At 44.7% G+C, this 14,495-nt stretch overlaps 4 protein-coding genes across 6 annotated transcripts in view; 2 read left to right on the top strand and 2 right to left on the bottom strand.

Moving 5' to 3' along the window:
• Positions 1-860, bottom strand: part of LOC105559683 (iron-sulfur protein NUBPL) — a 3,696-nt gene extending 2,836 nt beyond the window's left edge. The window contains exon 1 of one of the 2 annotated variants that reach the window (XM_012008181.1): positions 448-526. Coding sequence is in view for 1 of the 2 variants with exons in the window: in XM_012008180.1 (XP_011863570.1) it covers positions 448-519 (72 nt within the window). In the remaining variant the exon portion in view is untranslated. Of the gene's footprint in view, positions 1-447 lie in introns of both variants that reach the window. The other variant, XM_012008180.1, reaches the window with a different exon arrangement.
• Positions 861-1,049: 189 nt separating this feature from the next.
• LOC105559682 (protein SMG7-like) lies at positions 1,050-7,882 on the top strand. The gene is made up of 7 exons (XM_012008179.1): positions 1,050-1,165; positions 1,380-1,449; positions 1,564-1,902; positions 2,936-3,675; positions 3,775-3,918; positions 4,187-6,159; positions 6,751-7,882. Exons 2-7 carry the CDS (start codon positions 1,418-1,420, stop codon positions 6,973-6,975), a joined length of 3,453 nt encoding a protein of 1,150 aa, XP_011863569.1. The 5' UTR covers positions 1,050-1,165; positions 1,380-1,417; the 3' UTR covers positions 6,976-7,882.
• Positions 7,654-10,411, bottom strand: LOC105559681. 2 transcript variants are annotated; one of them, XM_012008177.1, is made up of 5 exons: positions 10,117-10,411; positions 9,521-9,724; positions 9,046-9,339; positions 8,720-8,956; positions 7,654-8,524 (listed from the first exon to the last, which is right to left on the bottom strand). In XM_012008177.1, the coding sequence occupies exons 1-5, from the start codon at positions 10,135-10,137 to the stop codon at positions 8,336-8,338; spliced, it is 945 nt and encodes a 314-aa protein (XP_011863567.1). In that variant the 5' UTR covers positions 10,138-10,411; the 3' UTR covers positions 7,654-8,335. The 2 variants fall into 2 exon arrangements, with proteins under 2 accessions (XP_011863567.1, XP_011863568.1); XM_012008178.1 differs by lacking the exon at positions 10,117-10,411 and adding an exon at positions 9,869-10,102.
• A 1,292-nt stretch (positions 10,412-11,703) lies between these two features.
• Positions 11,704-14,438, top strand: LOC105559685 (ras suppressor protein 1). The gene is made up of 8 exons (XM_012008183.1): positions 11,704-11,917; positions 12,687-12,737; positions 12,823-12,943; positions 13,025-13,143; positions 13,217-13,299; positions 13,389-13,503; positions 13,563-13,695; positions 13,916-14,438. The coding sequence occupies exons 1-8, from the start codon at positions 11,770-11,772 to the stop codon at positions 13,998-14,000; spliced, it is 855 nt and encodes a 284-aa protein (XP_011863573.1). The 5' UTR covers positions 11,704-11,769; the 3' UTR covers positions 14,001-14,438.
• Positions 14,439-14,495: the final 57 nt, after the last annotated feature.

Raw genomic sequence — 14,495 nt, forward strand, 5'->3', positions numbered from 1 at the left:
TTCTAGCATCGTGGACATTGGCCTTTACGGATTATTCTCTGCCATCAGCCTTACGATGCGACGAATGCGACATACGTCCACGACAATTCTTTGTGCGTCGACTCCCGACTTGAGTTTTACGACAGAGTCGTAAACTGTTACAACAATCTCTCTGCTCAGTACGGGAATTCTGTAACTTGCTATCGAGGTTTTTCGATAACGTTAACTAGGAACCAATGAAAATCTGCGTCTTTTTCGAAGATCGTCCTCGCCATTGGCTGTCACTAGTTAACGATATCGAAAAGCATCAATTGCAAGTTACAGAATTCCCGTACAGGTCCTAGCAACTCATTGTAGACCGGGCGTTGCGCCGTGTCGGGTCGAGAGTTCGACGCTGCCAAGGAAAGGCAGCGGGACTCGCAAGAAGACTCGGGACGTTTCAAGACTTCGCGCACAGCGCGCACTCACCTGCCGTTGCCGCAGACGCCAAAAGGTGGTCAAATATCCGCTAAAACGCGGCCTCGCGACCACGCTCGACATTCTCACCGACGTGTCGCGTGCCCGAGCTAACCTCGCGGCGCTCGAAACGCACGAGATATCGTGTCGCAGGCGTGCGCGTTCCAGGAGGCACCGGCGCGCAGAGGCGCGTCAGCGAAGGATACCCCGAGGATTCGTAGTCTTCCCATTCTCGCGCCTCGCCGACATTCCGGCAACACCTTTTCAACGCTGCCGCCAAACTAATCTCTGCGCCGGCTACACCTGTGCTCGCGTGGCGTAGAAAGTCTTGCCCACGCGCGCGCGCGTCATCGTCGTCGTCCTCCGATCCACCTAACCTATGCGAGTACGTGCTCTCACCGCTCGTGATTTCCAAAAATATTTCGTGACGAACGAAGAGGCCTCCTTGCTCGCCTCTTTTTCGCGAGCCCTTTGACGCTTTCGCGACAGGAAAGCCGCGCTCGCCGAGGACCTAATCTGAATCGTTAGGGTTAGGTTAGGTTAGGTTGGGTTCACGTCGCGCACTTCGCGACGGGCTGCGCTTATTTGTGCTTTCGGTGCGCGCTGGGGAAAAAAAATGGCGGCCACTTAGTCAACTTTCTGCCGAACGCGAGCAATTGCGTCGCGACTTCCCGCAGCCGCATCGTGCACAGTCCGCTCTTTTTCCCTCCCAGCTGGATGATGACGAAACGTACGTTTGTCCGCGATCGCCCTCCGTTGCCTCGTCCGCGCGTGATTTGCCGATAAGCGGCCCGCGGTCGAGAATCGAGGCGGTCTACGACGAGAGGTTAAGAGAGGCGACCGATCTCCGTGTTCTCGCGAAACCAAAGCCCCCCCCCCGCGAAGCTAAATTCCTCCCTCCCCTCGATCAGGATGATTTTCTAACGGCGTGATAAATTGTGCAGGTGAAGGACGTCGTATTTGACCGCAGGGAGGACGGAATATGGGCCTAAAGGCAGCCGTTCAGGCTCTCAAGTAAGTTACGATCGATCACGAATGCGCGCTCGTCGATCACGAGACGCGCGAATATCCGTCCCGCGAATTGGCGGTCGCCTCCCCCGGTTAACGTGCGAAATGCGTATTCGGCAGGAAAGCGGAACCGTTAAAGGACAAGGTCCAGCGCTGCAAGGACCTGCTCAACGACAACGATGCCTGGGTATGCCAGCAGCAGCTGCAGAAGATATACCAGCAGGTCCTCATACTGGATCTGGAGTACGCCCTGGACAAGAAGGTCGAGCAGGAGCTGTGGAGTCTTGGATTTAAGAATTATATAGTGACTCTGCAGTCGCAGGCCAAGGACAGGAAAAACCCCAAGCGCGGCGAGTCCCAGGCGCTGCTCAGCTGGTGCCTGGAGGCGGCCAGCGGCTTCTACTTGACCTTGCTGCAGGAGATCTGCACCGTGTTTGATTTGGATCTGCCGTTCAGGAGGTGCGTATCTTCTGCGCGCGTTTACGTTCGTGTCTCTAATTTCGAGAATCATGTTTGTGTTTTAACTTATTTATCGAAATATCGAATCCTAAATTATCTTTCGTCACATCTTTCTCTCAAGATTGTCAATTTACCTCGCAGAAACCCCAAGGAATACACAGGATTGCACCTGCCGGTTACAAATCAGTTGCTCTTCCACCCTTCAACTTTATTGTTATTGTTCGAAAATTTCTCCCTTTCTAAAGAGATGGCACAATACTGATGTTTATATCCCGAGATTAAATTCATGTTTTTTTTTAATCGGAATAGAATACTCTCTCATTCAACAAGAATACAATAGAATACAACTCATTCAACTCAACAAATTTCCCAATATTGCAACTAACCACCTCTGTACAAATACCTTGCATAAGTACTAGTACTAGTACATTTTATTGATTCCCCTTAGGGTTACAAGACGGTTTTGAAGGAACGTGCCCTCTTATAACACCTCTCTCTATATTCACTTCGATATGTGGCGATCGAACGAAAAACCAACAATGTTTTTGTTTGGTTTTGAACCCAAGTCTTCGGATTACCAGACCAGCGCACAATCCTCTGCGCCACGATCGCCACAATACCTTGCATACGTTTGTCTTTAATAAACTTAGGTCGATCTACTGTATACAATTTGTATATTGTCAGTAGGATGTGTAATCAATTTTTTTTATTGGTTCTCTTTTACAAGAACGCTTTTAAGTTGTGCCTACGTCATTTAAGACTTAAATATGCAGGAGAGAACCAAAGGGGGTATCATGGATTCCGATCGGAATTATTCTGTTTTCCCAGGAAGAGCAGTACTGGGCATTACTAGGCATTTTTGGGAAGCATTATAAAGATAAAATAAGATAAAGGGATGCCCCACTGGGCATTAGTAGGCATTGGTGTACATGATTTTGATCAGCGGTTTGCTCCTCGCTGGTACCGTACCATTACTTAATCATTCGCGCTCACACGGAGCCACGTGTCATCCCGATGTGATCAATTGTTGCAGGAAGGGTTACGTGTACGGATGTACGTCCCCGTGGAAGGCCGTTGAGAAGTTGTCTCCGCCTCACAAATCTTCTTGTTTTTACGCCTGCCAGTATTGCCTTGTACACTTGGGCGATATCGCACGGTACAGAAATGAGAGCAAGCAAGCCGAGATGTTCTACAGACACGCTGTCTCGCTATCACCGTCCAGCGGACAGCCGTACAATCAGTTGGCGCTCCTAGAAGCTTCCCGTGGTGATAAACTGGGCACTGTGTTTCACTACGCGCGCTCGGTGGCCGTGAAACACCCCTTCCCCGTCGCCACGGCGAATCTCGCCACGACTCTGTCCTCCGCGTTGAACGACAAATCCTTCAACATCGACGGCAAGACCAAATTAAATTCTCAGGAGTACATCGCCGTCTTTCTCAAGCTGCATGGAATAATCCACATTCTTGGCGATTTGAAGCTAGCGTGCTCGTACAGCAAGCAATTGACGGAAACGCTGACCGCGTTGGTAGCCACTGAGAGCTTCAGCTCGTGGATGCTCGTACAGATGTTGGTGATCAATCTATACGCTCTGCAACACACAGCCGGGATCAGCGCCGACAGTATGGAGCTGTTCAAGAACGAGCGAATAGTCAACGATAAAAAACTCGCCCGTGACTGTATACTGGACCTAATCGCAGGCACTTTGTCTGCCTTGCTTCTACCTGTCTACACGATAAAGAACTCCATCATCGAGTACTTTGCGTTGCCTTCTAGTAAGTACATCGTGTATCATTGCGATTACAACATTTACATTTTTTTTTTATAAGACCGACAAAATAGAGATTGGTCCTAACGTTATCCCTTCTCTACAGTAAAACTGTGCCTTGATTGGATCAACATAAAACCTACGGTTTTGGAAGAAGTTGCTTTTACATCGAGATTACAGATTTGGCCCAGTCTTTGCGTGCTTTTGAATGCCTTGCAGAATTGTGTGGTGGATTTTAAATATGACGAATGTAAGTAATAGCACTTAAGACTATTTCGAGATCGCTTGAAATTAATTTATTGACTTGTTTTATTTCATGAAATTCAAAAATTAACAAAATGTTTGTCGAATGCAATAATATATTAGGTGTAACCTAATATCACAAATCGTATGTTGTAATCTATCATAAATTTGTTATCTAAATATTGTATTTGTGAATGCATGAGATGTGTTCATTGAAATGTCACAAATTAAAGTTAAGTTTAATATATTTATAATATAATGCTATCATGGAACAGATGTTGCAGCACCACTGCCAGAAGACCGCGACCTCCAAGGTTTTCTACCGTTAGAGAAGAGTTTCGAGAATCTCAGATTCACGAATACGGCGCTGGAAGGTGATGTCGCGACATTAAACAAGCTACGAGCGGTACGCATCCTGCATCTGGGCCATTGCTTCGCTCAGTATCAAATCAATGGATCGACGCCAATCTCAATTACGACGGAGGAGAAAACGGGCGATAACAAATTCACGTCTCTGAGCAACGACGCTGGGCTCAGTAACGAATTGATAAAAGAACTCGAGGAGCTCAGCTTGAGCAAGGATAAGCAACTCGATACTTCGATGAGTCCAGTACTGTCCGAAGCAGCTAGTAGCAAAAGCTCTGTGGAAACCGACATTGAGTTTCCCGCAGATAAGAGAATTTTCCAGGGTATTCTTAAGCCGCAAGGCTCCTTAGAGCGAAACCGAGACACCTTAGTGAATGTCGCAGAAACGAGCAGTGGCGAGGCGAGTACTCTTCCATGTGCGAGGAAACCACGACAGAATATAGCAATGCAGGCGATCATGCGCCGTGCGGAGAACGAGCAAAAGCAGGTGACGTTCAAGAACGTGTCACCCGTGCTCGTCGAAGAGGAAAATGAAAGAAAGGCGAAAGCGGCGATCGTTCCATCGATCACCTCTGTCGCAAATAAACCGACGCCAATTTCGGAGATGCCCAAAGCTAACGAAGCTGCCAATACAAACAACGTCCTCGTTAACGTTCAGAATCGGCTGTCGGCGATGCCGCTCGCTCCGTCCGCCGGTCAGAGCCAATCCGCGACGATTCAGAGCCAGCAGAGACCGGCTAAATTGCCGCCCAGCATTCCCATGCCCGGCCAAGTGAATCAATTGGCGGCCAAGGAGCAACAAACTCAGCAAATGCTCCCGCAAATGCACACTGGAATGACAGCGCAGTGCGGTCAGCAGGCTTCGACATTGGGACCGGTTTGCTATCCGAATCAATCGTTCAACGTGCAGAGTCCGCAATTCGCCAAGAACTTCATAGCGAATCGATCACCGCTGGCAAACGCGCCGCGTTATCAAATGCAGGGGCAATTGAATAACAACAGCCAGCCGGCTGCAGCGATGCCGCAGGGCATTAATGGAATACATCATACGATCAATCAGAGCAGACCGTTGCATCAGAGAGTGTCGCAGAGCGTGTCTCATAGTCTGCAGCAGAACATGCGACTGGGCTCACCCGCTCAGCAAAATATGATACCGCAAAGCCTGAGTTTGCAAGCGAATAATATGGAGCTGCAACCAGGGATGGGCATGGAGCAGCAGAACCTTTTGACCGTGCTACAACAACAGCAGAACATAATACAAAGCAATGGCAGACAGTTAAGTGTCGACAGCTCGGCTCTGGCAACCATGTCGGTGATGATGTCGGCGTTGTACGAAAAGGATCATCAGCAGCAGACTCGGACGACGCTGGCGAATTCACAGAGCCCAACCAACACGTCGAATTTCCAACTCAACTTCAATCATTTCGGCCAGAATCAATCTTTCGGACAACCGTTGTCGCAAAATCAACCGTCGCCATCGTTCTACAAAAAGAATTCCGACGCGATGGACTTTCCGTTCCCGAATCAGGCCAACGTGGCTAAGAGTCAGCCGCAGCAACAGCAGCAGCAACCTGCAGCGAACAACTACATGTTTTGCAATTACGAGCCGACGGAGCAGTTTAACTTGTGGAAGGACAACCGGCCGCCACAACCGCCGATTACCTGGTGGGGTAACACAGCCAGTAATACAACGATGCACGTGAAGGATTCGATCACCAGCGACAACACGTTCTCGAATTGGAGCGATTCGTCCACTCTCGTAAATACGGCGAGTAGAGTGCCGTTGACACCGGGCAAAAGTTATCAGCCGCAACAACAAAACGAACAGCACGGCAGGCAGCCTCTGGCGGGAAGTAACTTTGAGGATTCCAGGTTGTTCGAGGTGAGTCTGTAGCACTGGTATCAACAAATATGCGAGGACTCGTGCAATACATAGAGAAAAATATTTCTATGATTGTGAGAAAATATTCTTTTAAACGCTCAAAAGCTCAGTTCGCAATTGCAATACGTTGGGAGATTTCGAAGAGATGGTTATATCAATTTGACTTTCATACAAGTCTGCAAGTTTGTAAAGATGAAATTTCAAAACATAATCAAGCCATTAAATTGTATTTTCTATAACTTTATAGGCAGTTTTTAAATGTCCACAATTATTGTCTTCATTTAGCATGGATGGAGTTATCTGACTTGTAACATTTATAGTTTTCGACACAGATAAAGGCTATCTATAATTTCTCATCGTGCATATTTAAATCATACGTTACGCCTGATACAATTAAGAACACCTTTCAAAGTCATACATGATTATTAACAATTTTAGTTCAACGCACGAAAATTATAAGGCTTGTTTAACGTCAATGTTGGGTGATTCTTACTTTGCGAACTGCAAAAATTGACAAATTTGTGATAAACGCATTTTGTCTTGAGTAATTAGATTAATGTAATGCACACATTTGATAATGTTCTTGTCTAGCTCGAACAGAAGCCGTCCCAGGCAGTGAGCACCGGCAACACTTACTCCTTGTTCAGTGGCAACACGTGGAGTACCGTTAGCACATCCATCAATTCGAGCTCGACCAATCAAGATCAGATGAAAGCGCGGCTCCATCAGCAGTCTCTGTGGTCCGGGCCGGGTCCTTCCCCGTTAGAGCGGCTTCTGGAGCAGCAGAAGTCGCTACGCGAGGGAGGTACCACTTGAAGGGATGCGCGGAGGATCCGCTGAGGAGGCCAAGCAGAGTGTAATTTCGCGTTCAGCGTATGCCGATTTAAGTAACCACAAGCGTGCGCGGTGGCGAATAATTACCTAACTATTCGACAAGAGATGTGCGAAATTGTCAAAAGACACGTAGGGAAGAGCAGATAACCGAGGTTGACCGAGGCGCGGCGTCTTCCTCGAGGCATTATGATATGCACAGGGATAATAGAATATTCGTTATTTTTCAATTGCACACGTGAGACTCGGGAGACTCGGAATATACATTTTCGGGGTGGATTTCTTGCAAATTAAACGGAGCAAAGAGCGAGAGACAAGTATCTGCCGATTCACAACTGCAATTTAATTCATATGTGGGAATAAATAGAAAAGCAACAAGAAAAAAAAAGGTATTAGAGGTGCGAGATGCGGTAGCCCTTAGCGAAACGTTAAATTAGTACGCAGGAAATAAAGGAAAATGTAGACACTAATTACGAGTGACGCGCGTATGACTCTGTATCGTTGGCGTATTTAGAAGGCGCACAATAAAAACACGTCTCATTTATCGAAAGTTTATCCAGGATGTCAAAACGCGGCGCGCGTCGTCCCGTCTCGACTACGTCCCGGATGCCGTGACTTGAAAATCAGAAGGGACAAAACGACAATTGCGATTGAACACGCTCGTTTTTAACGTAATAACTTTATTTCGTATATAGAAGTATCACACGTTAGTAACTTTTCTGTCCATAATATTATATGTAAAGTTATATCACATGCGTTGTGAATGCAATACGTACACATCACGAAATTTTCCTTCGTTTCGTCGCGATAAAAAGTTCTTGAAATTCACACGTCAAAACTTCTGAAATTAATTTTACCGAAAGAATATATAGGAAGCGTTCCAGGCAAAAAATATGGCAAGTAATACTTTTTTCCTCCCTTCCTATTTTTTTTTTAAATACAGTACTGCCTAACTGCAATTATAACGAAATATCGGATTGAAATTTGTCACGTTATCCATATCTGATTGCATCTGTGTCTGCAATCCGCAATATAATCAGTCTTTCGATCTCTTTTTTTAAGTTCAATTAGGCAATACTGAGAGACGCAAGTCACCACTAAAGTGTTACTTAAAAATACACGCTCTCCGCGCGTTTCAATGAACATTTAAATTACTTAAATTACATCGACAGTTATATAATCGTAGGCACCAGTAACGCAATTGAACGACCAAAATTTCTACTGAACTAAAAAGTAAACTTAAATTGTTTATACAGATCATATTTTACAGAAAAAGCTAATAGTAAAATAATCGTCAACTTTCTCTTGTTCTTTTGTATAAAAAAAATTAACCGTTTAACTTCTATTAATTGTCCACTATGTCATCGGAAGCATTCATCGGATTTTGCACGGAGGCTGTTCTGTTAAACCTACGTTTTATCATTAGATTGCAATGGAAATAGTTTTTATTGTCAACTAGATGGCGCATATTATTCTGATGTATGCGCAGACAGTCGTTTGGTGTACACGGCCTTGGCCCTCTGCATGATTTCACCTGTTTGAAAACACAAATTGTTTTAATATTATTATAGGCGATAACATTCAATGTTAAACATAAAATACTTCTTTAAAAATACTGTTATAGAGAGATCGTATAATTATTTTTATAAAGTGATTACGATTTTATTCTTAAATATTTAAAAAAAAACCGGAGCGCTTTATACGTGAACAGTAATGGGGATAATCTTACCGGGCCACTGTAAATAGCGTCAAATCCCCCAACTGCTTCGAATGTGTATGTGAATTGTTTGCATACAGCGATGCAATTAACAATTTGTAGGAAAGCCGTTAGATCCCCTGTCTGATTTATAGAGATATTCAAGAAAAACAGGCCCATCTCTTTGATATGAAAAGCGAAATCGTAATCCCGATTGTAGATATACTCCAGGTTCCAATTCTTTTGTAATACATTATTTTTTGCGTTGAACTGTAATTACAATTGACCATAAAAAAAATTGCACCCTCGAGAAGCTTAATTGTAAGTTCAATTCGCATTTACAAAGTTGGCTGAGTCACCTCGTAAAATACATCTTTATGGTGGTATCTCAAGTGGCCGATCATTCTTCCATGTGGCAGTTCCATCACGCAAGACCCAACACGACACGGATAAGACCCCTTTCCTACTCTAGGCGCCAGGTTTGTCGTCGTTCTCTGTTGTTCGGTTCTTGGGGTGATCGATATATCTTGATTCGCGGATTCAGTTTGGCAGGCAGTGGAAAGCGTGAAAATATTTTCGGTTTGAGTGGCCACGCAAATCTTATTGTGTAGAATTCTTCTGTTGAGCTCATGATACGGATTCAACAAGGATAACTACGAAGCGATACTTCCATTTAGAACTACATCGTTTGCTCCCGATCGTTTTATTTAAAAACTGATAGACACTCGGGACAGAGAAAGGTTTAAATTGGGACTGTCTTGTATTATCCTTGGGTCGTTCTGTGTCCCTTGTTATTATTATCATCGCTGCATTAACCAGAAACAACGATCGTACCTTTATGTCCTGCAGCTTGGCTGAGATTTGTTCCACTGCTAAATTTCTCGTTCCGATAAATTGGGATTTACATATGGGACACACTTGCAACTGCACCCTGCATGCATTACATATGTGGTGTCCGTTTAAGCATTGGACCTTAACACCCTGTGATACTTCCAAGCACACGGGACACTGAAGCAATTCCTCGAGTGCATCACACCACTGAGGGCAAACAGATTTATGAAAGTTATTCCATGCAACTGGACGTGCAATTATTGAACATGCATATTTCAAAAGTCGTAGCGAGATCAACATAATAAAGGTATTGCTCTAAGACGTTGTAAGATATTTATGAAAATAACTTACTTCCATGGTTTCGTGAACGCAATCTTTTGTCGCACTCGACTCGTTTATTTCGAGCGGTGATTAAATAACGCGATCGCGATAAGATTACCGGCAATAGAACAAGATTCGCTGACACGAAGAAACGTACGTCTTTTTTCTTACACCGTAACCTCAACTACATAGTTGTAGTTGAGGTTGAGGTTACGGTATAAGGATAGAGTTGCAGAAAAGAAATCGTGCTGGCGCGTGAAAGCACGGCAATACCGTACCATGACTCGAAGCTCCTCCATCGTGATTGCGCGTATTTTGAACCGGAAGCACCAGTACAAAGTAGCAGTATTTTGAAGATACAGATGACCGGTAAGGTGAGGCGGCTGAACACTTTCGCGGCTGGAATCTTAACTTATTTACGCCCTTCCCGGAGTTCCCCGTTTCATATATCTTCGCGTCGCCATGTTGACCAGGTTTGCCACGACAAAACCAAATTGCTAGATGGCTTTAGCAAAAATATTCATCAGCCATCAGAATCCGGGCAGCGATTATAGGCGTGTTTGCTGTTGCTGCACTGGTGAACTAGTGCAGTAAGCTAGAATGAGAAAAAATAGACTTGTCTTAAGCCCGCAGCAGACGATGCTATTTTCCCTGGATTGCTTGCGATTTAGTAAATTGCTAGAAATCCTGAGTGCTGAGTGGTGCAATGATGGTAATTTATTAGATTGCAAGCAATCCAGCAGGAAAAATAGCATCGTCTGCAGCGGGCTTTACTCTATATAATTTATTGCATTAGTTCACCAGTGTAGCAACAGGGAACAAGCTTAGTGGCTTTTACTCCGATTGGTCAAATTTCAATCTAATCTCAATCTCAATCCGCAGTCTGATACGGGCTTGAGGCTGATATTACATTTGTCGTACGACAAATTTTTTAAGTGTGTTGATTGGCTGTAGGATAGTAAAATTCTCGAGCATCTAGAAGTTTTCTATTCGGCAGCCAATCAACACGCTTGAAAAATTTGTTGTACGACAAATGTAAGATTAGACTAAGGTTTATACATCTTAATATCTATTTTATTTACTGATTTTTATTTACTGCGTGTAAATAAAAATGTTAGAAGGGAATGGAATATTTACTGGCCGAAACGCGGTATTTCGCGCATCTTTGAAATAGCTTTAAAATTGTAAATCCTTAGGCTCAGTTTCACCAAGCGTTACTTAACTTTAATCTTAATTTAATTCGTGTTTGTTTCTTGTTCTCTCTCTAGAGAAACAGTTGGAAAGGGACAAAGAACGAATGGAGCTAAGCTTAAAGTTAAGCGACGTTGGTGAAACCGGGCCTTATACCAATTAAAGTGTATACACCAACACGGTTAGTAGAAAGTACAAGAAAAAGTTGAAAAATTACATTTGTCTTCACACATAAAGTTGCCGCTCACAAAATGGCAATGCCGATTAATCAACATTTTTACTTCATTTCAATGGACGCTTTTTCTCTCAAAGTTTGGCCGTTGCTTCTCGGGATCTCTTTTTAAAAATCATTAAAACTAATGTGACTATCGCAGTCAAGTGAGTCGAGTATGGAGCCTAATAGCGTTGTGGACGTCTCGCTCGCGATAAACTTTTTTTATCGAGAGAAATAAAGGAGTGAGAGCTTTGCGAGTTAAAAAAAAATCTCTGTCTTACATGCTAAATTTTCCTTATGAAAATTCCAGTGGCATATAAATCTACGTGATAAAACGAGAAGGAGAGTGACGAGAGGCGGTGCAAGAAAGAATCACGCCATCTAACGAACTGGAAACGACACGGGACGGAGAGAGCGTCAAGTTATAGTCGTCGGCGGCACACCACCACCACCGCCGCCAATAACGGGCGACGCCGACTCCTCCGACGCAGCCGTCGCGTGCCGTGGCACGGCGATTGCGCGCGCAATGAATCAGGCCGCGCCAGTGTCGTGTATTCCTGCGGGGAAGATGTCGAAGGCGAAGAAGGTGCTGGACGAGGCCCGGGAGATCCAGAATCCCGAGCTGGACCTCGCGGACAAGGGCGTCGCGACGTTCGAGGAGATGCCAGGATTGCGTGAGTCTCATCCGCGCGTCCTCGCGCGCGCGCGCCTCATCGCGGATCGCCAAATTAGGCAACTTGTCGCGCCGCCGCCCGCGGCTCCGGGCATCTCGCTCGCGAGCCGCTGCACCGCGCGGACCGTCTGCGCCGAATCGGATCACGTGGGCGGGACGGCGCAGGCGCGTGCGCGCACGCGCGCGCTGGCCTTTTAAATTTGACACTTCGCTCCTAGAGTAGCGCGAACGATCGGAAATAAGCGGTCGTTTACGATTCCGTTGTAAAAGCGCAGGTCGAAAGTCAACGCGCAAACAATTGTAGACGTACGTTGCATTCATTGCATCGCGAAGCGACATGACATTCTTTATGCGTCGACTTCTGAAGCTTATTTTCTACAATGGACGCGAAACGCAAGACGCTGAGCCGCAACACAATCAAATATGAGAGGAATGATTTGACTGTGATCGGTCGATTTTTTTGTGTTGCCGCTTAGCGTCTTGCGTTTTGCGTCCATTGTAGAATAAGCTTGACATAGATTTACGTTTTACGACGGAAGCGTAAACTATTGCAATTTTTCTGCGCAGGCTCCGTCACGCGAACGCGAAACTTTCAAAGAGGATTTCTCTTTCCGTTTAGAAATTATGACAATTTTGTTCAAGGGAATAATATATTTACAAAGTATGAGGCGAACATGTTGGATGTTTCGCGCCCTTGCACGAGTAATCATCGCTGCATTTTCTCTTTCAAACTGAAGACGAGCTTACGTGTCGTTTTTTGCGTGTTTCAGTGAGTATGAACAACGTAACGAGGCTGACGCTAAGTCACAATAAAATTCAAGGTGAGCGTATCTTCAAGCTTTGTAAAATTGTATCGTCCGCAAATTTAGTCGATGTGTCACAACAATGACGTGATTTTTCGTGCAGCGGTGCCACCGGGTCTCGCCAATCTAGCCAACCTGGAGATACTGAATCTCTTCAACAATCACATCACCGAGCTGCCTATATCTCTGTCGCAAATGCCGAAGTTGAGGATCCTGAATGTGGGGTCGGTGTAGATTTTACAGGGCACCCCGCACTTAGCTTTATTTCACGACGGAAGCTAATCAGAATGTTTAACTTCCGACAGAATGAATCGGCTGGACGTGCTTCCCCGCGGCTTCGGCGCGTTTCCGGTCCTCGAGGTCCTGGACTTAACGTACAACAACCTCAGCGAGAAGAACCTACCCGGAAATTTCTTCATGATGGGTCAGTCACGGTTGTTAAATCGCCTAATGCGCCTCCCCGCAAAAGTCCGCGCATTAATTTGTTCTTCCTTTAGAAACCCTGAGAGCGCTCTACCTCGCCGACAACGATTTCGAGTATCTGCCGCCTGAGATCGGCCAGTTGAAAAATCTCCAGATTGTAAGAGGATCTTTCGTAGTTTTACAGTTTTACGAAAAGATACCCCCGTTTTCTCTCGACGAGAGGCTCTCACGATCGTGACGTTTCAGCTCGTACTGAGGGAGAACGATCTGATCGAATTGCCGAAGGAGATCGGCGAGCTGACACGTCTCAGGGAGCTGCATATTCAGGGAAATCGCTTGACGGTGTTGCCCCCCGAGATAGGTACGTGCAATTGTGATAGAGAGCTAGGCAGAACGTGTACTGCATAATTCATATTACAGGGAATCTGGATCTGGTGAGTAACAAGGCTGTATTCCGAATGGAGTTCAATCCGTGGGTTACTCCGATCGGCGATCAGTTGCAAGTGGGCATATCTCACGTCATCGACTACATTCGCTCGGAAACGTATCGATAGTAGGTGTTCCTTTACTAGCCCGCTTTATCGGGAACTGCTGCATAGCTAAGTTTTTTTCTTAAATCGGACGTTTCGGGGATTGAAAATTTCTTAATTGTCCGTTTTACTTGAATTTCGTTATAATCCTCGCGCTTCAAACGTTTCAACTAATTTGGACTAACATATTTTGTAATAGATCGGACGGAGTCTTGACGACAAATATTTTGTTACTGCTTTCAGCGTTTACAATCGACACCAGAGTGCCAAAGGTCCGCCACCGGCCATCGAGAACGATAAGAGCAAGAAGATCTCACGTGCTCGTTGATATGCCCAGTCGTATAAGCCTGACCAAATAATATTATCTCTGCCTAATTTTTCACGGAGATTATTTTTGAGCCATATACTGCCAATAATCGTTTATTTATGCTAATTAACGAATTCAAGAATTAAATGGTGCCTTTTAGAATTAATGACAATTAAGAAGAGACGTAATGCACATTAATAATATTGTTATACATTTTTAATTGTTTATTAATTTAATATATTATATATATACTATTTCTTAATCCAAAAAATATATATATGTCAAAAACAGATTTTTCATCAAGCTTTTTGTATTTTTAACTGAAAGTATTGCTAAGTTGTTAACTAACAATCTTAATTATATTTCTATTGCCAAAAACGTATCCCTTGTAATAATGTTACGAAATATTTTTTAGGAATAATAAAATATCGAGTATATTGGATTAACGATCCAGTGTCTTGAAACTTTCGATTTTTTAATTGCAAAAATGAAGGGAACTGAAGTTTTTCGTTCACG

This window comes from Vollenhovia emeryi, unplaced genomic scaffold, assembly GCF_000949405.1.
Source record: "Vollenhovia emeryi isolate VEMERY1.0 unplaced genomic scaffold, V.emery_V1.0 DF939260.1, whole genome shotgun sequence".
NCBI lineage: Eukaryota > Metazoa > Arthropoda > Insecta > Hymenoptera > Formicidae > Vollenhovia > Vollenhovia emeryi.